We start from the raw sequence: 24,810 nt of genomic DNA, 5'->3' as shown, positions 1-24,810 counted from the left end.
ACTTTTTGAAAAGAAAAAAAAACACTTACAATGCAAAAAATTATAATTAACTATTTCAACTAAACATTGAATTTGTGGTGGACTTATTATGTTTAGCTATTTTTCATATTATTGGTACATTATTTATTTGTATTATTCTCTTCTGTCATTGTTGTGTATGTACAAGTATGTTAGAAAATTACAAGTATGTACAAGTTTGTGAATTACATGAGAGGTGCTTTAGTATCAAATGTTCAAATTCAATATAATCTTTTAGACATTATTAAAGCTTATAACTCTTTGGGTGTTCATTTTTTAATTTTTAATTTACATTTATATATATAAATACTAGTAAAAAATATAATTTAGTAAAAGATATATGTTTATGCTTTTTATATCTTCTAAATATATAAATTAAAAAGACATTTTGCGATAGAAAAATATATGTATTTTTAATAAAAAATTAGGTTTAAACCTCTTTTTGGTCCCTAAGTTATAAGCGGATGTTCAATTTAGTCTCCGCTTTTAAAGAGGTAAACCTTTGGTTCCTAAGTTATAAAAAATGTATCAAATGAGTCCTTTTTTGATGTTCATGACAGTATTTCAAGTAAAAAAAAAGGACTCATTTGATACATTTTTTATAACTTAGGAACCAAAGATTTACATTTTTAAAAGCGGAGACTAAATTGAAAATTCGTTCATAACTTAGAGACCAAAAAGAGGTTTGAACTAAAAAATTAACACTACATCGTTTATGTATAGTATGATATTAGGGTCGAGCGGTTACGATATATCTTATTAAAGATATAAAATAATCAAAGGATAATCAAGAATATCTTATTAAATAGATATTCTTGATTATTTTATCTTCTGTTTATCCATATCTTTAATAAGATATTCTTGATTATCCTTTAATTACTAACCGCTCGACCCTAATATCATATACTGTACAATTTATATAAAGATAAAATAATTTTTGTATACTCGTTGAATTCCTAAAATATTAAATATATTCCATTTCTTTTATAAAAGTTAAATATATTTTTAGAACTTTTTTTATTAAAAAAAATTACGTGAATGATGATTTTGCATGTGAATTCTATTGTTAAAATTAATTATAGTTAGATACATAATTAACATTATATTACACAAATATTTTAGATGTTTTCTAAATCTAAACATCTTTTTAGATTTTTTCTATTAGTAATAATAGATAAAAAATATATATCTTATCAACTTTTTACAATTATAAGTTAGAGCTGTCATTATTGATCTTAAAAAAATATGTTTAAATTTTAGATGACAAGAATAATATAAAAAATAAAATAAAATAAATCAAAGGATTATAAGGGTAAAAGTAATACATGAAAGGTTTGAATTTTGTTTGCATCTAAAAACCTTTTTAAAGACAAATAAAATATTTATATTTATTCTTCTAACCATCAAAATTACATTTATTTATTTATTTATTTATTCTTGAAGAACCTCCTAATTTCAAAAATCACAAGGGATTACAATAATTTATTCTTTAATTACTTGTAGCCTCTACTCAATTATTATATTTACTTGTTATTTAAAAAAACTTTCTAAACACTCTTTACACGTCATTATTGTATAAAATAATTAAAAAAATATCTAATATTTTTTGCAAAGCTATTTTCCACAACATAAAAATACTTTTAAGAATAACTACTAATACTCAAATTTTCTTATCTTTACAGTTGAAAAAATAGTTTCTGTTACTATAAATCTTATTATTTTGTAGAGTTTAAATTATTATATAGCAGCTGTGAAGATGAATCTTCCCATATAAAAAGCGAACAAAACCCATCTGACCAAATAGTTGGTTTTACCTAAGAGGGCACAAATTGACAGTTTAGTTTGGATTGCAAGAGAGATTGAGCAATTGGGTTTGGTGGTTAACAAAAAAGCATCGATTTTTAATACATCTTTTGCTTTTCCTAAGTTTCCCTTTATAAATTCATCTTTTTTTGTGAACACTCTTTCCTCTCCCACTCTTTCTTCCTCAATTTATTTTCCTTTTTGTAGAAGTTTGATTTTGCAGGTCGCTGCAATGGAGAAATCCTCCTCTTCGCGCAAGAGGAAACTTTCTAAGAAAGTATCAAAGGTATTCTCATAATTCTTATTATTGTTTGGATTTTAAGCTGTGTAATTTTATATTTCGGATTTATGTCAAGACAATCTCTTTAATTTAATTTTTAGGAAAAATAAAGGAATATTTTTGTTTATGTTATTACTTGCTATTGTGAACTGAAATTTGTCAATTTGTGTGAATCATGAAACTGACTAGAATTTTTTCCTTTTTCTGTGGTTATGGTTTTCTTTTCCTTCGTTGTAAGTGTTTTGATTATTTAAATTTGATTTGGTTGTTGAGTACTCCAACCTAAGAGTGTGTGGTGTGTTGAGTGGATTGATTTAACCAGAGTGTGGATTTTTCTACTTTTTGTCATAACAAATGTAAATTTACCTTGATTTTGTGCCTAATTTGATGGTTTAGGCCAAGGTAAGCAGTAGAATTAAGAAGAGTAGGAAAAATAAATCCAAGAGGGTTCACCGTCGTGAGGTTTCTCTTTCGAGTTATGACTCTGATGATTCAAGAAGTTTGGACACATCAGCATCCTCTAGTTCTGAAGATAGTTACAGAAGAAAAAGAGATAGGTCTCGTACAAGAAAGCATGTGAAAGGTCGTAAGAGGAAGGCTCAGGAACGATCTTACTACCGTGATAGCAGTGAGGACTCTCATTATGTTAGGAAGAAAAAAAAGGCAAAGAGGAAACATGAACGTGATGAGGTGAGGAAGAAACCTTTCCAGAAGAAAAATATTAGGAGAGAAGCAAGTGTAGATTTGATGAGTCACACATCACAAAGTTGCTCCACATGCCAGGATGGGAGTGCTAGCAGTGGTGACAATCGATATAAGAACCAGAAGGGAAGATCGGAAAGGAAAGAGAAAGACAGAAGATTGAGAAGAAGTGAAAGTGAAAGAAGTAGTAGATACAGGGCTAGAAGTTCTTCTTCTTGTAGTAGTGAAAATAGTTATGAAGCTACTAAGGAGAAACGTGCAGGTGAGAAGAATTCCAGGCAGCTCCGATCAGTTATTACTGTCACAAAAGCAGCGGAAGAATACGAGGAATTGTGTAGAAATGAAACCAGAGAGGAGAGTGCTAACGATCTTGATTACCCGTGTGGAAGTGATGACACTAATGATGGGGGCACAAGAAAACAGTTGGATCTTCATACGCATCTTGCTTCAGAAGAGAAATTAAGTGTTGACAATGAGGTAGGAGATACGAATGTTGATCTTAACTTTGTAGAGCCCGGAGTTAGAGATAGGAGCTACAATGAAAACAGAGCATATAGTGCCTTGACAAGTGAATCTGCTAAGGAAACAAGCCAGACTTTTGATGCTAATGTGAATGATGATGACTTGGAGAAAATTCTAAGAGAAAGAGCGTTGGAAAACTTGAGAAAATTTCGCAGTGAGATGCAGTCAAGCGCAAAAGCTCCTGAGCAGACAAATAAAACTATTAGCCAGGTGAAACCCCCTATTGCTGATAATCTTGAACTGGTTCAAGGTAAGTCTGTTGTCAATAATGCAGTTGTAGGAACAAAACTTGATAAGCAAACCCCTGGAGAAGAAACTAATTTGTTTGTTGGGAGGAGAAATTTAGTTGCTTGCCTAAGAGACAATGAAGTGAGTTTAGACTCGAATAAAGATATATCTACTTCTGCAAAGTATGATTTAGCCAGTGCACCCGAGAGAGTAATTGACCACCATAGTGGAACAATCACCGAGTCCACTAACTTCAATGCAACTAATGTAGAATTGACCAAACAAACACAAAATCCATGTCTTGATTCATTTCAAAAACCTGCTTCACATGAGTCTACCAATGCAAAGTTACTGGTGACCGAAGGTGATGTAGTAAGGAATGCAGCTAAAACTCCTCAAGCTGCAATCCAAAGTATTAATAACATTAGAGATGCTGATGTTTCATTAGTAGAGAGCAAAGCAAACAAAGTGCAAGCTGAATCCAACCAGGACTCTCAGTTTGAGAAGAAAACAATGAATGTGATGCGGGATGGTGAAATGGTACAGGTGAGTGTGTGACTAACTTAACAATATTGAATGTTTCTGACACAATGATAGCCCTAGAATATCGTACGTAATCCTTTGCTTTGCTTGTCTTTTTTATTACTAGTAATTTGTCAATACGTGCAGGTTAGCTATAAGGTTTATATTCCTAAGAAAGTCCCTGCTTTGGCTAGAAGACAACTCAAGCGATGATCTACTATTTGTTCTTCTGGTGAAAGAAAGGTTTTCTGAAACTGTGTTTATCTTATTTGGCACATGAAAAAGGTAGAAACATGTGCTAGAAAGTGTAGAGATGGAGATATTATCTGTGGATTCATCCGTGTATGAACTCTAAGAAGTACATCAATTTCTCTATTGGCTATGTTTTTGGTAACATAGAGTATTGTAAGGACCAGTACCCAGTCTATAAGATTTTAAATGTTATTTGTCCATTGTCTGGAAAACCTATCACTGAGCTTGCTGGGCCAGTTCGCTGGTAACATGAATCATTCAAAATGTTTCTTTTACTGTTAGTAATGTTTTCTTCCGTATTAGCAGTTTGAGTTACATCCTTTTTTCTCATGTTGTTTTATTTCAAGTTTACATAATTTACACAACTTTATTTCTTGACATATGTGTATATTTGCAATTTATGAATGTCATTTGCTAGGCAGAATGCGTAAACAGAAAAAAAAAGGCTATTACAAAATTATAAGAGCCTATTTTTGGTAATTCTATGTTTAATCTAAATTTTCAGAAAATTCTTTTTGAAATAATAATGTTAAGCCAGCTTTCTGGTGGATTGTGGTGTTATTAGACGTTGTACTGCTGATTTATCCAGGAGATAAGATAATGATTGTGTATGTTATTACAAAATGTAAATGGGTTGACTTCAGGTTTAAGGCTGAAGAATCCACATGCAAGTCATTAAGAAAGACATGTGTATCTCTCTAATTATCCATTTGGCTGTGTTTTTTCTCAGTTGTCGCCTGAACCCAAATAAAATAACTGATGTTATGAAATGAAAAACTATCATTGTTATTTTTTGTATCTGTGTACTTGTGTAAATCGAAGAAATACTTACGTCCATATCCATGCCTCACTTTAAAAGGAAAGAAAAAAAATAGTGCCTGAATATCTTGCATTGAGGGGCCATGTGTGCAACTTCTCCCACTGGTACTGAACTTGTATTAATAGGTCAGTAAACAGGTGACCAGAGGGATTCTAAATGGTTAGATCTACTTTTAAATAAGGTTACAGAGAGTTTAGGTAAATTTGTGAAAGTCAAATAAACTCAAATAGTAAACTCTTTCAGATGAAAAAATTTATATACTCTTTCAAATGAAAAAAAATTATATGAATAATATCTTAATTCAAATAAGTCTATAAAATTATATAATTTTAAATAAATAAAATTTATAGTTATATTATTTATAAAAATAAATATTATAAAACATAAATACTTGGATTGTTGTCATTAATTTTGATGTATTTCATTAAATATATAACTTTTAACTTCGCAGAATTATTCCAAACTCGCGATTATATACGATTTTACCGATTTCACAGTTAATTCTATCGAGTTTATATAGAAAACAAATTTACTTCCGAATTAATTCGAAAGCCATGTTTGAAAACATAAACGTACGAGTTTGAGTTAATTGGAGAGTTTGATAACTATACTTGTAAATTATACGACTTTGTTAAATGCTGAATCACATTTGTTTGATTGTGATTAAACAAAAAGGTTTCTAGCTTAATTATGTACTCGACCATACAAATAAGATAGAGTCAGGCTTTCCAGGTTTGTTAAAAGCTCACATACACCTGGTATTTTGTGTTTGTTTATGTATATTCTAACAAAAAATGTAATTTTAAATAAGAAAATTTATTTATATTAATAATTAATTTATACTTGTAAACACACTTTATTTGGGAGAAGCTAAGGTTTGATAGGAGAGTAAAGAGTAGTGAAGCTGAGTTGGAGAGTAAAGTGTCAAAGTGAAAGTTGGTAACAATTATACCATAAGTCATAAGTGCGATAATGGAAACTGGAATAGTTGAGAGTTCCTTCAAGATTAAGAGAGAAAAAAACGAAGAGAAAAAAATAGAGGTAACAAAGAAAAAGATATAGAAAAGGAAAATTCTTATTAAAGGTAAAGGATGTTAATAGAAGGGTATATAAAACTCAAGAATAACAGAAAAAACTAACATCAATGACAATACATGTTTAGAATACATTAGCTTTCAATAATATAATTTTCAGAATATAATACCTTTTATAGAATTAGTTTTTCAGACTCAACTTTCCAAAACACATAGAATGTGTTCCATTTCTTCTTCCTCATAAGTGGTGTAGTGAAGAAAGTATTTTAATCATTTTCTACTAGTATGGGGGTTCAGTTGGTAATAATGGGGCTGCTGGAAGAAAAAGCCTATAAAAAGGATAGCCCAAGATTCAAGAGGCCCAAAGTATGCAGTTTAGTGGGGGCCCAAAAGGCTGGGTGCTTGCACATTGACACCAACTACGAAGGGTAACAAATTACGCTTCGAAAAAAAATCATTTATAAGGATAAACCTTATCAACAATTTTCATTTTGGCATTCCACGTGGTCGCAAAACTTTCCGACATGAACAGATGAAAACATTTGTAAATAGATAATTGGATTTTATGCTTCAGCTAGAGTTCTCTTAGAATGTTACAGTCCCTTCCATTCATCACACTCCAATGACACTTTGCATCGCCATTCATAGACATAGTTTTATGGATAATCTTGTACAACCCTTTCACCATCTCAATCCTTATTTTGTTCAGAATCCACAAACCCACATGCAACCCAGAAGCCATTCGCCCACTTCAGTTTCTGTTGGAATCTCAGAACCCCAGCTAGTTTCTTCTCCTCAATTTTCCTCACCAAAATTCTCTCCATTCTTTCACCCTTTGGATAACTTGGGTGAGTTGAAGACTTTGAATTCTGTGAGGGAATTGCATGCCCAGATGGTCAAATTGCCAAAAAGAGGGAGCTCAGTCACAATGGATGGAAGCATGATGAAAAGCTACTTGGAATTTGGAGACTTTGTGTCAGCAACAAAGGTTTTCTTTGTGGGTTTTTCAAGGAATTACCTTTTATGGAATTCTTTTCTGGAGGAGTTTTCTAATTTTGGAGGTGACTCACATGAGATTCTGGAGGTGTTCAAGGAATTGCATAATAAAGGAGTAGAATTTGACAGCAAAGCTCTCACTGTTGTTCTGAAAATTTGTTTGTCTTTGATGGAGTTGTGGCTTGGGATGGAAGTTCATGCTTGTTTGGTTAAGAGAGGATTCCATGTTGATGTACATTTGAGTTGTGCATTGATCAATCTCTACGAGAAGTGCTTGGGAATAGATAGGGCAAACCAAGTGTTTGATGAGACACCACTTCAAGAAGATTTCTTGTGGAATACAAGTGTTATGGCAAACTTGAGGAGTGAGAGGTGGGAGAAGGCCTTAGAGCTGTTCCGTCGAATGCAATTTGCTTCTGCCATTGCCACTGATGGCACCATGGTCAAACTGCTGCAAGCATGTGGAAAGTTGAGAGCTCTCAGCGAAGGGAAGCAGCTTCATGGGTATGTTATAAAATTTGGAAGATTGTCAAATACTTCAATTTGTAATTCTGTAGTTAGCATGTACTCTAGGAACAATAGACTTGACCTAGCTAGAGCAGTTTTTGATTCAATGGAGGATCATAACCTGGCATCTTGGAACTCAATTATTTCGAGTTATGCAGTCAATGGCTGTTTGAATGGTGCGTGGGGTATCCTCCAAAAAATGGAGTCTTCCAGCATCACACCAGACATTATAACTTGGAATTCTATTTTGTCTGGCCATCTTCTTCAGGGATCATATGAAATGGTTCTCACCAGTTTCCGGAGCCTGCAAAAGGCTAACTTCAAGCCAGATTCATGTTCAATAACTAGTGCTCTGCAAGCAGTTATTGAATTGGGTTGCTTTAATCTTGGGAAAGAAATCCATGGCTACATAATGAGAAGTAACCTTGACTATGATGCCTATGTTTGTACTTCTTTAGTGGATATGTATATTAAGAATATTTCCTTAGATAAAGCTGAAATAGTGTTTCATCATTCAAAGAACAAAAATATTTGTGCTTGGAATTCATTGATATCAGGTTACACCTACAAGGGCTTGTTTAACAATGCGGAAAATCTATTGAAACAGATGGAGGGAGAAGGGATAAAACCAGATTTGGTGACATGGAATAGTTTGATTTCAGGTTATTCAATGTGGGGCCACAGTGAGGAAGCTTTGGCCTTGATGAATAGGATCAAGAGTTTGGGATTAACTCCTAACGTGGTGTCCTGGACTGCTATGATATCAGGCTGCTGTCAAAATGAGAACTACATGGATGCCCTGCAGTTTTTCATCCAAATGCAAGAAGAAAATGTAAAACCTAACTCCACAACCATTTGCAGCTTACTCCGTGCATGTGCTGGACCATCACTGTTGAAGAAAGGTGAAGAGATACACTGCTTTTGTGTGAGACATGGGTTTGTGGATGACATATATGTGGCCACAGCCCTTATTGACATGTATAGTAAGGGAGGAAAATTAAGAGTAGCCCATGAGGTTTTCAGGAAAATAAAGGAGAAAACACTACCATGTTGGAATTGCATGATGATGGGATATGCTATTTATGGCCGTGGTGAAGAGGTATTTAATCTTTTTGACAGCATGTGCAAAACAGGTCTCATACCTGATGCTATAACCTTCACCGTTCTTCTATCTGCCTGCAAGAATTCAGGTTTAGTCATGGAAGGGTGGAAGCACTTTGACAGCATGAAGACAAACTATAATATTACTCCAACAATTGAGCACTATTCTTGCATGGTAGATCTTCTTGGAAAAGCTGGCTTTCTTGATGAAGCTTTGGATTTCATCCACGCCATGCCTCAAAAGGCAGATGCTAGTATTTGGGGTGCTCTTCTTTCAGCCTGCAGAATTCACAAAGACCTTAAGATAGCAGAGATTGCAGCAAGGAATCTTTTGAGGTTGGAGCCATATAACTCTGCTAACTGTGTACTGATGATGAACATATATTCCAGTTTTGACAGATGGGAGGACGTGGAGCGTCTTAAGGACTCAATGACTGCCATGGGGATGAAAATTCCAAATGTTTGGAGTTGGACACAAGTAAGGCAAACTATTCATGTGTTCTCCACTGAAGGGGAACCACATCCAGAAGAAGGAGAAATATATTTTGAGTTATATCAGTTAGTCTCTGACATAAGAAAGCTGGGATATGTACCTGATACACATTGTGTACTTCAGAACATTGATGAGAAGGAGAAGGAAAAGGTTCTGCTCAGTCACACAGAGAAGTTGGCAATGACATATGGATTGATTAAAACTAGCGATGGATCTCCCATCAGGGTAGTGAAGAACACAAGAATTTGCCAAGACTGTCACACAGCAGCAAAGTACATTTCTCTGGCTCGGAACCGTGAGATTTTCCTCAGAGACGGTGGTCGTTTCCACCATTTCATGAATGGAGAATGCTCATGCAATGATCTTTGGTAACAAGACACAAGACCAGAAGCATGAAGCATTTTCTTCTCTAGCTATTGTAGTCTTGCATATCAACACAGGGAGTGTGTTCATGAGGAACTTTATGCTAAATTAATGAATGACTGAGTTTCTTAGGAATCACTGAATACCCTTTATGCAAGTTGTATTCTTCACCTGAAATAGTTCGTCTTTTTTGCAAGCCACAGTATGAAAAGAGTTTGAAGAACGGATAGAACGTGCAATGCGATGAAAAATAGCATGCAAGGTACTGAATAGTGATATAGCATGCGCCTGGTATGTTGATTGATTCTGGAGCCTTATGTACTTCAACAAATTATTGTATTACCAGGTTTCACCATTTGCAAGGGTAGCATCAGTTGGCTTCATCAGCATATGAAAAAGTAAAGTTGAAATTGTTTATGAAATATATTTTTCAAATTCAAGCAACAAGCTGTCCAGCTCGAGAAAAGAAATCATATATTACACAGAATATCTTGTCTATGGTTGTTACATCATTTAACTTCACATCCTCTTTCTCCATCATTCACATAAAGTTCGATGTCAGAAACACAGTGCACCTGTAAATAATATATATGCAGGAAATTTTCAGAACAGATTATGGCATAAATTATTCAGAGTCGCTCATGTTAGCAAGTGATGTACATAGTCACTGAAAATTGAGTGCAGAATCGAGTTTGAGTTGTGGGTACAATCAAACAAATGTAATTTTCTACAAATTTCAGTCAATATAATAAAAAAATATTTTGAAAGATCTTAATATTATTTCCTGTGGAGTGATAAGAAAAACCAAGAAGCAAAAGTAGAGATAAAATATGACATATGTGATAAAGAAAAGGAAGAGGTAAAAAGATATGAAGAAAATGAGATAGAAGGAGATGGAATAAAAAGGGAATATATATTAATCATTGTAAAACATGCAAATGACTTTTTTTTTTTTAATTACTGTAATTGTTAACTCAACGTAACATCACATACATACACATAATATTTATTTATTTGTATTCACCAACTTTATCATCAAATAATTCAATTTTAACTCCTAAAATTATGAACATGTGGTGGGACAAGAAGGAAATGAACACTTGATCACACATTTTGATCACACAAATTTTATCACTAAGCCATTTAATTTTAACGCTTAAAATAAAGCAAAAGGTGGTAGAAGGAAATGAGTGGCAAAAACATTAAAGGAAAATGATACTTTGACAAACAGTGAATGACAAATTTTTGACACCACTACCGTGTCATGCTCTGATTGGTCAGCCTTTAATAAAAAAAAAAAAATTCAAAAATGACGTGGATTAGCAGTGTCTGACAGAGGTCCGCTTTCATTTTGAATTGAGATTTCATTTTCAGATTTCAGGATTTGAAAGAAACCCTAGAGAGAGAAAGTCTCCCTCCTAACTATCAAAGCTCCGCGACCTTGCCACACCGTCAGTCGCCGCCGTTCGCCGTGCAACGGCCACCGATCAATGACCAAACCCCCTTGACGAGTCCACCGTCGTTCGCCGTTTAACGGCCACCGGAGGTCCATCAAGAGGCGGCGCCGCCGGTCATTCTTCGCGTCTCTTTCAGCGTCAGTCGTGCCAAGAGAACTCCATTTACAGCAGACGGTAGAAGAAAGAAATGAGTACTTGAATATGTTGTAGTTATATTTTTATGTTGATAACCTTCCAAAGATGTTACAAAACTACATGGCCTGGATAATAGAACTACTGATGTTGATGTACAAACATTTACTTTTTTGCACTTTTTTGAAGTTATTTGGATTGTATGAAAGTGTTTTAATTACTTTGATTTGTGATTGTGATGTTTGTGTGCATAAAATAAGTGTCAGGCAGGTTTGTGAATTTAGATGGGCAATCATCTTCAACTTTTGTGTTAGGTAGGTTTGTATATTCAATAAAATTCAACTTTTGTGCATAAAATAAAATTGTTAGGCACGTTTGTATATTCAATAAAATTAATTAATTATCAGTTAATAACACTTTTATACCAAGTTCCATTGAGAAGGAAACGTTCTTGTTTAAAATCATGCTGCAGAAACGAAAGTGGTAGCAAGGGCGATATAAATGGGTAGTTTAAGATAACTTTCTGCACGAAGAGGGCATCTTTCAATCAACAACGGCGCTTTGAACTCCACACTTTATTGTTAACCATTTATATTGAATTAAATTCATTAATTAAGTTTTAATAAGACATTTACATTGCAGTCCATCTCCATGAAAACGTTTATGTTTGAAGTCATAGTGCAGAGACTTAAGTGGTAGCGAAGGCAGTATAAGTGGATAGTTTAGACTAACTTTCGGCACGGAGAGGGCATCTTTCAATGAACTTATTTTTGAACTCCAGACTTTATTATCCACCAAATATATTGAATAAAATTCATTAAATAAGTATTAATAAGACATTTACATTGCAGTCCATCCCCAAGAAAATGTTTATGTTTGAAGTCATAATGCAGAGACTTAAGTGGTAACGAAGGCAGTATAAGTGGATAGTTTAGACTAACTTTCGGCACGGAGAGGGCATCTTTCAATGAACAACTTATTTTTGAACTCCAGACTCCAATTATCCACCAAATATATTGAATAAAATTCATTAAATAAGTTTTAATAAGACATTTACATTGCAGTCCATCCCCAAGAAAAACGTTTTTGTTTGAAGTCATGGTGCAGAGACTTAAGTGGTAGCAAAAGCATTATAAGTGGGTAGTTGTAGCTAAGTTACTGCACGAAAAGGGCATGTTTCAATCAGACTTATTTTGAAATGCATATTTTCAGTGAAAAAATAAAACCTTGTAAATAACACACAAATAATGTGCAGCAAATATCGTACACAAATAATGGTCATTGTTGTATTAAACCATGTCAAAATCATTACGAAATCTAACACAATCATCATTGTAATGTTCAAATTGCATTACTAATAAATGTTAATAATACATTTCTTTCATCAAAATGTAATACATGAACTGTATATATTGCAAGAATTCTTTCCGCCTCACATTATGAGGATCAGAAACAAAGTTCTCCCTAATGTCTTGAAGTTTCTCCTGCAAACAAATAATTGCACACAAAATGAATCATATGACCAAGTTCAATAACAGTAGTATAAGTACCCCAAAAATGATGAAATGAAGGAACATACCCCAAAAATTGGTCCATTTCCAAAAGTCCATCTCCTAAAGGTGTGTATAAGTACATGGTGATAAGTCAACATTATCATTAGTGTAGTATGCAGATGTCAATAAGGACATGAATCCCGATTGTGAAACTTGAGATTCAAACATCTGCTGACTTCCAAGGTCCTCAACATTATGGATGTTTGTAACATGACAACAAGTTTACTTACATTCCTACCATCTTTTGCTTTATTGAAATCCATCACTGAAAAATGTATGCACAAAAAAGTAAGGTTAACTTAAGGTTAAATTCCACAAAAGTAAGATTGAGCTCTTCAGAAAAGAAAAGAACATAAAAATAGAACTGCAACAGTTTCATGATCAAAAAGATCAAAAAGACACAGCACAATAAAACATATAAACAATGTATTCAATTTTAAAAATATAGTGATATGGAAATACAAAACTGAGGCGTGACCATATAAATACATAAACTTTAAATAAANCATGCATAGACTTNTACTAAATCAANCATAAAAATTATTNTATNTTCATCNGATACATAACAAATGATCTCATGTATGATTTCTTACTGAAAAACAATTCTACGAGATATACTTCTCTTGGGGTTCTAGGTTTGACAAGATGAGGCCAGCCAATAAAGCATATAAATGCAACGCAAATTCTCAACTTATCTAATTAATATTGTATTAGCAATCAAGACAACTTGCAAGGTCAAAAAGTAATTGGTAGGGGCTCTTACAGATTAAAAATCCACCCCCAAGATACTGTGTTTTTTTGTGAGATAGTTTAATGTCACAGAGGAATAAGAAGCAAAAATGTTTTAGAAACATCAAGCGAATTAGAATATCATGCTATGGTTCAAACTAATTGTGAACTAATGTGAGTAGATTGATGTTAGATCAAGATGAAAAAGGATTTGAGAGTCTGCCCCTCCATCATTGTGATTTGATAACCAAGTTGCCATATGCATCTCATCAGTACAAAAGGAGTCTGTACAAAAGGAGGTCATTTATACAGTCTATTCCATTACAGTATACTTTTTGTACTCTTTCTACCCCCTTCGCACAATGATGGTAGGAAACTTCTCTACACTAAGGAGTAGAAAGCAAATTGGCAACAAAAAATCAGATGAGTGTACATCATAAAGAGAAGACACATGCTATAATTCTGTTCAATTTAGAAAGACGAAAAAGGAAGGAATAAATGGCAAATAACTTGGAAAAAGGACAGGTAAAAAAGGCCAACTTTATTCGTTTAATTCTGTTCTCTTATAATACTTAAGATCTAAATGATGGTAGGAAACTTCTCTACACTAAGACTGGCAAGAAAAAAATCAGATGAGTGTACATCATAAAGAGAAGACACATGCTATAATTCTGTTCAATTTAAAAAGACGAAAAAGAAAGGAATAAATGGCAAATAACTTGGAATAAGGACAAAGGTTAGGTCAGGAATTTGTATAATAGAATCACTTTCAGCATCCAAGGTTATCAGATACCATAGAGAGTTGGCACAACAGAAAGCAAAACTAACTAGAAACAACAGAAACTAACAATGATATGTCCGAACAAAGGTTCTACTTTTGTTTTCACGTTAGTCACGACTTTCTTTATATAAAGTCCTATTTACAAAGCACATTTACTAATTCCTGCAAATTGTTTTCAGATATGGAACCTTCGAGGTGAAATTCCAGCAGATTAAATTACTATCCTATATTAACAGACAATAACTTTTCAATAATCCAAACTTAGCATTCAGCAAGCCATTACAACCAAGGTTCGAAAGTATCCTAAGGTTCAAGGTTCGAAACTGTCCCATATACAACAAAAAATCGAAAATAGATCTACCTCGCCAAGGCAGGGTTAGACGACCACGGTGGCAGAGCCTCAAGGTCGTCGACGGTGGAAACGGCACGACTGACGCTGGAACAGACGCGAAGAATGACCGGCGGCGCCGCCTCTTGGTGGACCTCCGGTGGCCGTTGAATGGCGAACGACGGTGGAGTCGTCAAGGGGGTTTGGTCGTTGATCGGTGGCAGAGTTTTGATCAATTATTACATATGATAATCGATTATTACATGTGATAATCGATTATTTGCAAGAACTTTGAAGAAAATATGAAGTTCTGACCAGAATAATCGATTATCAAGTGAGATAATCGAATATTCTCATCAGTTTTTGACAGCAACCTAATTTTTTCTGGTTTTGGTACATCTTAGACATATCCAATTGTTAAATTTAAATTCTGTAACACTAATATTGATATGAAACATGTTTAACCAATTTAAACTATTCCTATAGTAATTATAAGCTGACCTAGGTGTGAATTTAACTCTAAAACATTCATNCCTAAGACTTAGGGGNCCTGATTCAATTATGACACTGTTGATAGGTTTTGGTTCAGTTTTATAGTCCAAACAAGTCTAAATTAAGTTACCTAAACTGCCTAGACAGACCGTACACACCCCACACCACANATACCTAAATTTTCTATCTCGNTTCCCTTTAACCAACCCAAAATCAACCCAATTCCTCTACTGATCCTCTAACTGTCCTAAGGGTTCTACTCTCTCCCAACCTTCTTGTACCCCAATTGGTCACCGGAGTGGGAACAAATGTCCATCACATCGGACTCACCTTCGGCACCAGCACATATGACTAGTCACAACTGAGTGGACCAGGCCATGGCTGCTCTATGATCAGTGATGTGCCGGCTCTGGTTTTTAGGTTCCCTCTATCCTACCAACAAAGAAGGAGGTTCCTAATCAGGTTCAACCGACTTATTAAAGTATCCTAGTTGCTCTACGGCGTTCTTAAACCTCAATTACCCTTAACCAGTACCTCACTTCCACTCACAGACCCTAAATTCTACACAGCCCATGACCCTTCATCATATCACCAGTAAAAATCAAATTTCCAGTAAACACAACATTTTCAGCATGTCAATTTCCAACATCCCATCCATTTAAAATAAGCCAACCCATGCAATACCAAATCCACAGATTCATGCATAATATTCCAAAGCATATCATCTTACATTCACAAAGCAACATATTTTCAGATCAACCAATTCACAACAAGTTCAACATATATTTCCATCAATGAATACACAAACCAAGAAATAATATATTTATCTATATAATTAGCTCCCCTTACCTTTTTGGTGCTCAATGCAGCTCACAATATCCGTCCTAGCAGTATCCTCACAGCACCGGACTCACAAAACCTATGATCACCAAAATGGCGATAGAGTAATGTCCTCAGAGTTTGACTTGGCAGAGATTGCAAGGGGAAACATGCTAATAGCATGTAACCTGTAGAGTTGCATGCCCTAGACACTAAAACAGTGAAGAGGAAAGGGAGAAGTAGCTTACCTAGTCGGAACAGAGAAATATTCGGTTTGAATGGAAGCTCTCCGCACCAGGATTGAACGGTTAAATTTTTTGAAATGGTAGAGAGAAGGCAGAGATATGTTAAGGCATGGGGTTTCTAGAGAGAGAAAGGGGAAAGGCTGAAATGATTTTCTGATCTTTGGCTAAGTCCCCTAAAGGCTCAAATGTCTTGGTCTGATGGGCCTGGCTACCCTTCCTGAAGTCCAATAACCTTATAAATTATGGGATTCTTACAATATCAAATTACCACTACATCAATTAAAGTTAAAAAGAATTACAACGAATTAAATAATACTAAACTAATATGATTTCTTCAAACTGAAGTTATACCAAATTAACACAACTTTAAAATTAAAATTATACTTCATTTTAATGTTTTTGGAGGGAATGAACACCATTCATATACATCACATAGAAGATATATCTTTCCTTCTTATATTTAGTTTTGTATCCACAAATTTTATCATCAAGTCATTCAATTTGAAGCCATAAATATAATGCAAAAGGTGAGAGAAAAAGAGAAGGAAAAATAAACTCTTGATGGGTAATGGACCGACAGAACATTTTTCTTAATAAAGTTGCATGTGCTTGTGAAGCTTAATGCAAATCATAGACTGCCACTGGTTTAAATGTTTCCATCTTCTCAATCAACACCTCACAAACTGATACACTTTTCCTCTATGTAACCTTTTTTTTTTCTTTGAGGAATCTTTGTAAACCTCATCACCCTTTTTTCTATATTTGTAGTTTGGAATACACAGTGAATGAAAGGGGAAAATAAGTCATCAACATTTATTCAATTAAGTATAACATAAGAAATACTATATAACAAACAACAGATTAAGAAAAGAAAGATAAATTATTAAAGGAAACATTGCCCCTATTGAAAAAGAAAATCAAGATGTGAGATGAATGAAAAATGTTGATGTCTCAATATGTATATATAGCAGTTAACCATGGATTAATGCTTCTGCAAACTACTTCTATGACATTTTAATGTGCAGAATTTGTCTCTTTGTTCAATACAACACCTTATATTCCATAAGTGTTTATGTAGTTGACAACTACATGCTCTCACCTTGGCCACTAAAACCACATCAATTATGCAATCTACTACTTCACCATCATAAACAGTGACTTGAGCATTAAAATACCTTCCTAAATACCTCCAGCACCTTCCCTACTCAACAAAAAACATCTAGAGTATTGATTGTTTGTGTCTTACCTCAACGTCAAGGTTCAGGCACAACACTTCTAAACGTGATTCGGTTAAACTTCACAGGGTATTTAATGCAATCTTATCCCATGATGAGAGTGACATTCATAAATAATTGCACCAATACATACACACAGGAGAAAAAAAGTACCAACAGAACTTAATTTCTTTGCAAATTCAACCCTTTTCTCCACAATTTTATTTCAACTCTTTAGTACTTCTTATGTGTCCTATTGCTTTAAACCCTTTTTCTTATAAATAGCATTTCTTCCTCTCCCCCATAAAGTGCAAATTTTAAGCTGAATTGGAAAGCAAGCACTTGCAACGAATAAACAGTATTCTTTGAAGTTCCTCAAAGCAAGGTGCATGTACTAAAAGTGTCTTAAAAGGTCCTCAAAGTAAGTGCATGAAGAAATGGTATCTTTGTTTGAAATTCCTCAAAGATAAACGATACCGAGAGAGAGGAAGAGCACAAAGAACTTGATTGATTGTGAAAACATAGACCTAAACAGGGAGAAGGTGGAACAAGTAACTTAAAAAAGCTACACTACTTAGAAGAAAATAACAAGGAAGTATCCACTATTTGGAATTCTCTTGCACCAGCACATAGATCTGGCAAAAGTTGCAACTAAACATGAAATTGAAAGAGTGCAGAAACTGGTTTTGTCTCAACAAAAATATTTACAGACAACTGTAGTAACAAACCACCATTCACAAAATCCAGGAAGAAAAGAGCAGGTAAAAAACTTTCCCCAACCATCATGAGGCTCAGAATCTCATCTTACAAAACTTGTGAGGGATGGTAGGGGAATTGTATCCATGATACAGAGGAAAAAACTTCCAAAACTTCTGGGAACAATGGAAGGAATACTCCAACCAATGTTCACACTGGAACTAGATCAGAGAGCAATGGATCATGAACCAACTTCATTCTCCCCCAGACATGCTTAATGGTTGATGGGATCGGTTCGGCCTTGAACTGCCATCCTCTCTGAGACATCAGCAAGAGAGCTTAAGTTACACCTGATCAAAGCCTCCACAAAGTAGCAAGTTTCATCCTTAGTGTTTCCATCAGGCACATCCACCACAAATGATTCAATCACCATTGTTCCAGGTCTTCCCTCAATCACCTCTGGATGCACTGTTATTATGGAAGAATAGTTCTGCAAATTCCACAAAACATGATTATTATACTGACACACCATAACACCATAGGAAATGAAGTGACAAACTTAATAGTTTAGGCTGTTTCTCAGTACAAACCATCCAGACTCAAACAAATAGTGGCATTTCAGCTTGGTAACATTTGCTTTCTTCTCAGAGATTATTAAAACCGGCCACAATTATCATAGTGAAATATTTCTTTTGATTAAAGCAAGGCTGAAAGGATTAGAAATTATAGAATAAACAGATAAAATACACAGAACAAACAGGAGACTCTGGAATCACAATTCTTTCAGACTATTTTCCATTACTCAACAAATTCCAGAATTCCTATAAGAAAAAGAAATTAAGGAACAACCTAATAAATTAAGGAAGAAAAAAGGATCATACCCTCAGCCTATGGTCGCCTCCAACAATCCTGATGCCAAGAATGTGCTCCTCATCATCAAGTTGTTCCAACCTCTCAGTACTTGTTGTGGCTGGAAGGCCAGATTTAACATTCACTTCTCTAACACTTCCAATGCCAAGGTCTCCTTGCATGATGCATCTGCTAACAAATGGTTTATATTTCTGGGGTTGATCAAATCTTCTAACCAGCGACCACACCTGGGAAGGGAAACAAATGGTTTATATTTCAATCAATTACTTTTTTCCTACACTGCTATGCTAAAATCCACCGAATAAGAAAGCATGCCATCATCACATATACTTATTTCTTTAATTTCATGACACTGAACCTTCATCAAAAGTCCATAAAAAGAATAAAATTGGTTGATAATCTGGTAAAAGTTGAGAATTTTACACATTACTTGATGTACTGAAAACAAGTCTGCAAAAAAACAAAGAATTAGAGGCCCTTATGCCATTGTGTCATCACCTGCTGAGTAACATGCACCCCATCCAACATTTTCAAATTTCCTTCTTTTTCCACTTACATCCTCTATTAACCAGAAGGATTGATTCGCAAAACTTGACAGAGAAATTCATTCACACACACAAAAAGAAAAACCTTCAAATAGGTTACTGTGTTTTTTATCTTAAGAAGTAACTGTGACAGGAAAACCTCAAACAAAACCTTCTGATAAAATGATGATTACCCTTCTCCCAAAAGGCTTATCCGAAACACAAGGTTTCAAAAAGCCGCAATTTCAGCCTCGGTGTGATGGCTTTTGGAGTCACTACAACCGCATTGTGACTGAAATTGCGGCTGACACTGCAGTGTCAAGGTTTTTGGAGTTATTGTATTCCGCTGTCACAGCATCAAGATTTTTTAATTCACAACAATTGCAACACCATTACAATTTCGGCAGCAGCAGAACATATTTGTCTGCAATTTTTCACAGCAACAAGGAAGGTGACAAAGCAGCACCAGCAGCCACAATTCAAAACTGGCGTCATGAGATGAAAAATCCACTGTTGTAAATCTTGACAAACAAACACACAAACAGAAAACACCATCTTCAAAAATTAAACATGTTAGGAAAAACACAATCAAGACCAGATTTGAGGAAGATTACCCTTCCCCAACAACTGATTTTACAACCAAAATATAAGGTTTTAAAAATACTACAGTTTTGGCCACATCTCCACTGCAATTGTGACCAACACTGCAGCATCAAGGATTTTGGAACTATTGCAACCACATGCAACTACAGTGATGCCACCGCATCAAGATTTTTGAGACATAGCAATCACATGCAACTATAATCCCAGTCTATGCCACAACATCAAGATTCTTGAAATCACTGCAACCCGTCACCCAATGCAATTGCTGCAGCATTGGCCATATTTCTCACAATTTTTCACAACTGCAAAGATGGTGACAAAGCTGAACTGTTTTCAAAATCTTGTCAAAACCAAACAAAAAATCTCATGAGCTGAAAAATCCATCTTATGGAAGACTTGACAAACAAATGCACAAACACAACAAAGAAGCAATTAAGCGAGTATAACAGATAAAACTCAAAGGAAACATCTTAGTAAAATGAAAAATACCCTTCCCAAAAACTGATTTCATAACCAAAACACATGATTTTAAAAAAACTTCAGTTATGGCTGCAACTTCAAAGCTGTTATTTTTTGGAATCACTGCATGGCAGTAACTACAATTGCAGCAGCCAAAACTGTAGTGTCAAGATTTGTGGAGTCACTGCAACGGCATCACAACTGCAATTGCTGATGATCATCGCCACTGCTATTGCGATCACATGCAACATGGACTGCAATTTAAAATCTTGCCAAAACCCAACAGAAAAACCAGCATCTTCAAAGGTGAAAATCCAACTTTGACAACATCTACATAACTCAAAATATAGAACAGCCAGTTAACCACCCATCTTCAAGAAAAAGACAAAAAACAATAGAGAAATGCCATGATAAACACAGCCAGATAAGTATACAAAATTAGAAACTCAAAGGAAAAACCCCAGAACAAGCACAAGCTCACAGATCTCCAAAAAATAAAAAGGAAAAAAATTCATCCCACCCTCATCAAGCAAATCAGACCCACCAACCAAAGACACTCAATTTACAACACAATCGGTCCAACAAGGTAAGGTAGAAAAGGCAAACTAACAAGGTGAACAGGGGCTTTGATGTGTTTAACAAGAGCAGAAGTGCACTGGTTTTCCCTCGGTTCATGTTTGTGATGTCTCCTTATGTACTGTGCCTCAAGAGCACTGCGAGAGTCACCGTTCATCATCTTCTTCTCTTATCTATCTCTCTAAACTCACTCAACTTCTTTCTCTCTCTAGTTTCTCTCTATGCTTGTTGTTTGTGTTTCTTTCTCTCTCACCCTTTTGGCTATAACATAGGGCAGAGGCAACAAGTGGGGTGGGGGAGAGATAAGCTTAAGCTTAGGCTGTACAGAGAGATAGAGAGAGAGAGAGAGAGAGAAGAGTTGGTGTAAAAAAGTGTCAACCTTAGCTTAGCTTGGCAGTACATCAAAAATCCATGAATCCACCGACAATGTTTTATTATATTGTTTTTCTTCAACAATGCTTAGCATACATCAATATCAAAAACATTAAGCATATTATGAGTGGGTCTTATTACTTTATTTATCTCATGTTCTTCAACACTCTCTTCCTCCTTGCCTCCCTTATTATGCTTTAGCATACATCAATATCAAAAACATTAAGAAAAAAAAATTCTTGTACACATTGGAAACATAAAGTGTTACTACCATGCTCATACTCTCCATTGATAATTTTATTTACAAGGTATGAAAATAGTTATGTAAAAAACATGTATTTTTTTACCTAGTTTTGACTATATTAATATCTATAAGATAAGAAAAAAGATGTGTAACTCATTAACAAAAAATAATAAAGAAATGAGATAAAGGGTATTTCATTAAGAATGTATTTATTAGGAAAGGTTAAATTTTTAAACTATATTTCTATGTTGGTAAATTAATACTTTGATGTTAACCATAGTACAATTCAAAGCAGTGAGATCAATGTTTTGATGCATTGTACCATAATATAATAATGGTATGATTTATATTTATATATAATATGATAATAGATATGAATGATAGGGCTAATGAAGTACTTTGATTCTATATATAATATATGCTTTTGATTGGTTAAAAATTCGATAGAAAGAAGCAAAAGTACAGGTGCAGACAAATCACCAATTGTATGAGTTCTTTCTTTCGAGTTACAACCAATCTTGCCTTTCTATTTTGGATGAGTTAAAGTCAAACGACACAGTCGATTGACTTAACTTTCACAAATTTTTGAATTTGACAATGGTTAAAACTTCAAAGCATGTCAATTGGTTAAATTTCAATGGAGATTTAAAAATGAACAATCAATCGAAAAAATAGATATATTAATGTTTTTTAAGATTAATGAAATTGTTTAGTGAAATAGTAGATTTTGTTAATTTTTGTATCATTTAGTTTGAGTGGTGACCAATTTTTAACTTTTAAATTCATTTTTAAAAATAAACTGTCTCGTGAGTTTGAATTTAAATATAAGGTTAACTTTATTATAATAAAAAAAAAACTAAATTACTTTATTTTGGAATTAAAATTTAGAATACAAAATATTTTTGAAAACATAAAATCACCATATAAAAACTATTATTTAAAATTTATAAATTAAAACCTTATGATTAAGAACTATATTGATTGTGCTGTTAATTTTCAGGTGTATTATAGGTTGAGCACGGAACAGGAGAGAAAATAAATACGAAAAAAAAAACTAAATAATGTTACCACTTTTATAATAAAAGTATGAAAAATATTTTTAACAATTATAAAATTCATATAAAAAACTGCGCAGTAGATCACAAATTTGTGTAAAAATATTACTTTTTTATATTAAGTTATGTCTTAGAATAAATTTCTTGTAATCAATATTTTTACTTTTTAATTATAATAAAAACAAAATATAAAATTGGTAATTATTTTCATTTTTAAATTAAATATTTTTAAAATATGTTTTTACTCATGATTTCTCCTACTCTTATATATATATATATATATATATATATATATATATATATATATATATATATATATATATATATATATATATATATAGTCATTGTTATTTTGTATTTAACATTCATTATCAAGTAATTAAAATGTTATATTTTANATATATATATATATATATATATATATATATATATAGTCATTGTTATTTTGTATTTAACATTCATTATCAAGTAATTAAAATGTTATATTTTAAACATTTCTTTTTCTTTTAAAATTTGTTTACCTATTTATTTGTATTCCTATATTTATTATGTAATAAAATTACCCATAAAATAAAAATAATAATTTTATCGTATAATTATAATAACAACTAATAAACTTAAAAATTACAATTACCTTTTATATATATATATATATATATTTATTGAAAGATTAATTTTATTTTAATAAAAATTACAAATACTCTTATTATATAATTATATTATAAACTAATAAAAAATTAATTTTATTATTTTAAATAACTTTCATAAAAAATTTCTTAATATTTTTAATTCATTTTATTCTATTACAGTCAACTTTCTATAATTTTAGATTTAAACGATTATTTTATTTTATATTCATATACTTTTTGAGTTTTATTTTTAGTTGTTTGTTTATTATTAGTTTTATTCTATAATTAATTTTTATTTTCTTATATTATTAATAGAAGTACACTGTTATTATTGGACTTTTAAAAGTTATCTAATTACGAAAAAAGAAGAAGTTGTGGACAACTTATTGATTAAACTAATAGATTGATAGTTTAACTAAATGTAGATTAATAGGACTTTTTAAATACTTGTTAGGTTTTTTTTTTTTATATGGGTGGATACAATACTTACCTATACATTATTTTTTTAATAACTTATTATTTATTGTATTTGTTATTGTCATATATAATATTGTAAATAATTTATGTTTGGATTTACTTGTATTGTATGATAGTGTTTAGATAGAAATATTAGCACATTTGTGTAGAGAATATACTTAATTGGACATTGTATGTTTGTTTGGGATAAATATATGTAAGTTTGTTTTAATGTAAGGAACATAATTTATTATCATAAAAACATACATTGAATTTATCGATAGATATATGTCATATGTAATGATATATAAATTTATTGGTAATTACTTATGGATTTTAAGTTCCATATGTGATATTATAGATGAATTTTGGTTCATTGGAATTTCATTCAAAAGAAAAGTTTATCAACAAATTTTTGTTGTTTTTAAGATATTAATGTCGCCTATAATAAATGTTATTTTTGTATTGTATTTTATATATAAAAACAAAGATATATATAACATAATTATGTTAAATACAAGAATTATTAGATATATTTATAATCCCTAAACTATAATGTGAAATTGAATTTTGTCTTTGTCTATGTGGTAGTGTTTGGTTCTCAAATTGTGTGTGTAAACATTTATAATTACAAATTAAAAAAAAAAATGTAGCATATATTAAACATACAAAAAAGAAATACATTACACATAAAAAAAAACATACTTTAACATAAATATACAAAAATAATTAAAAATATTTAAAAAATTTGAAATTTCTTTTGAACCTAAGAAAAAAACTAGTTAGAACTGGACTTTTACATGTTTGGAGTATCAAGTGATGAATTAAGAAACCTAAACAAAAATACAAAAACAATGCATTAGACTCCCATGATTAAGAAACAAATTAAAAACAAAAGATTGTGAACAAATCTTGCAATTTCAAAATACAAAGAA

The 24,810-nt window shown here is 32.8% G+C and overlaps 3 protein-coding genes across 3 annotated transcripts; 2 read left to right on the top strand and 1 right to left on the bottom strand.

The window, feature by feature from the left end:
- Window positions 1–1,800: 1,800 nt before the first annotated feature.
- Window positions 1,801–4,629, top strand: LOC106774343. The gene is made up of 3 exons (XM_014661302.2): window positions 1,801–2,107; window positions 2,498–4,099; window positions 4,223–4,629. The coding sequence occupies exons 1-3, from the start codon at window positions 2,054–2,056 to the stop codon at window positions 4,286–4,288; spliced, it is 1,722 nt and encodes a 573-aa protein (XP_014516788.1). The 5' UTR covers window positions 1,801–2,053; the 3' UTR covers window positions 4,289–4,629.
- Window positions 4,630–6,645: 2,016 nt separating this feature from the next.
- Window positions 6,646–10,065, top strand: LOC106774019 (pentatricopeptide repeat-containing protein At4g01030, mitochondrial). Its single transcript, XM_014660816.2, has one exon. The coding sequence runs from the start codon at window positions 6,804–6,806 to the stop codon at window positions 9,648–9,650; it is 2,847 nt and encodes a 948-aa protein (XP_014516302.1). The 5' UTR covers window positions 6,646–6,803; the 3' UTR covers window positions 9,651–10,065.
- A 7,812-nt stretch (window positions 10,066–17,877) lies between these two features.
- Window positions 17,878–21,496, bottom strand: LOC106774020 (abscisic acid receptor PYL9). The gene is made up of 3 exons (XM_014660817.2): window positions 21,154–21,496; window positions 18,969–19,184; window positions 17,878–18,577 (listed from the first exon to the last, which is right to left on the bottom strand). Exons 1-3 carry the CDS (start codon window positions 21,277–21,279, stop codon window positions 18,362–18,364), a joined length of 558 nt encoding a protein of 185 aa, XP_014516303.1. The 5' UTR covers window positions 21,280–21,496; the 3' UTR covers window positions 17,878–18,361.
- Between the last annotated feature and the right edge of the window lie 3,314 nt (window positions 21,497–24,810).

The sequence above is a fragment of the Vigna radiata genome, chromosome 9 (assembly GCF_000741045.1).
Source record: "Vigna radiata var. radiata cultivar VC1973A chromosome 9, Vradiata_ver6, whole genome shotgun sequence".
NCBI lineage: Eukaryota > Viridiplantae > Streptophyta > Magnoliopsida > Fabales > Fabaceae > Vigna > Vigna radiata.
Note: the sequence above shows the minus strand (reverse complement) of the source record. Positions and strands in the feature narration are given on the sequence as shown.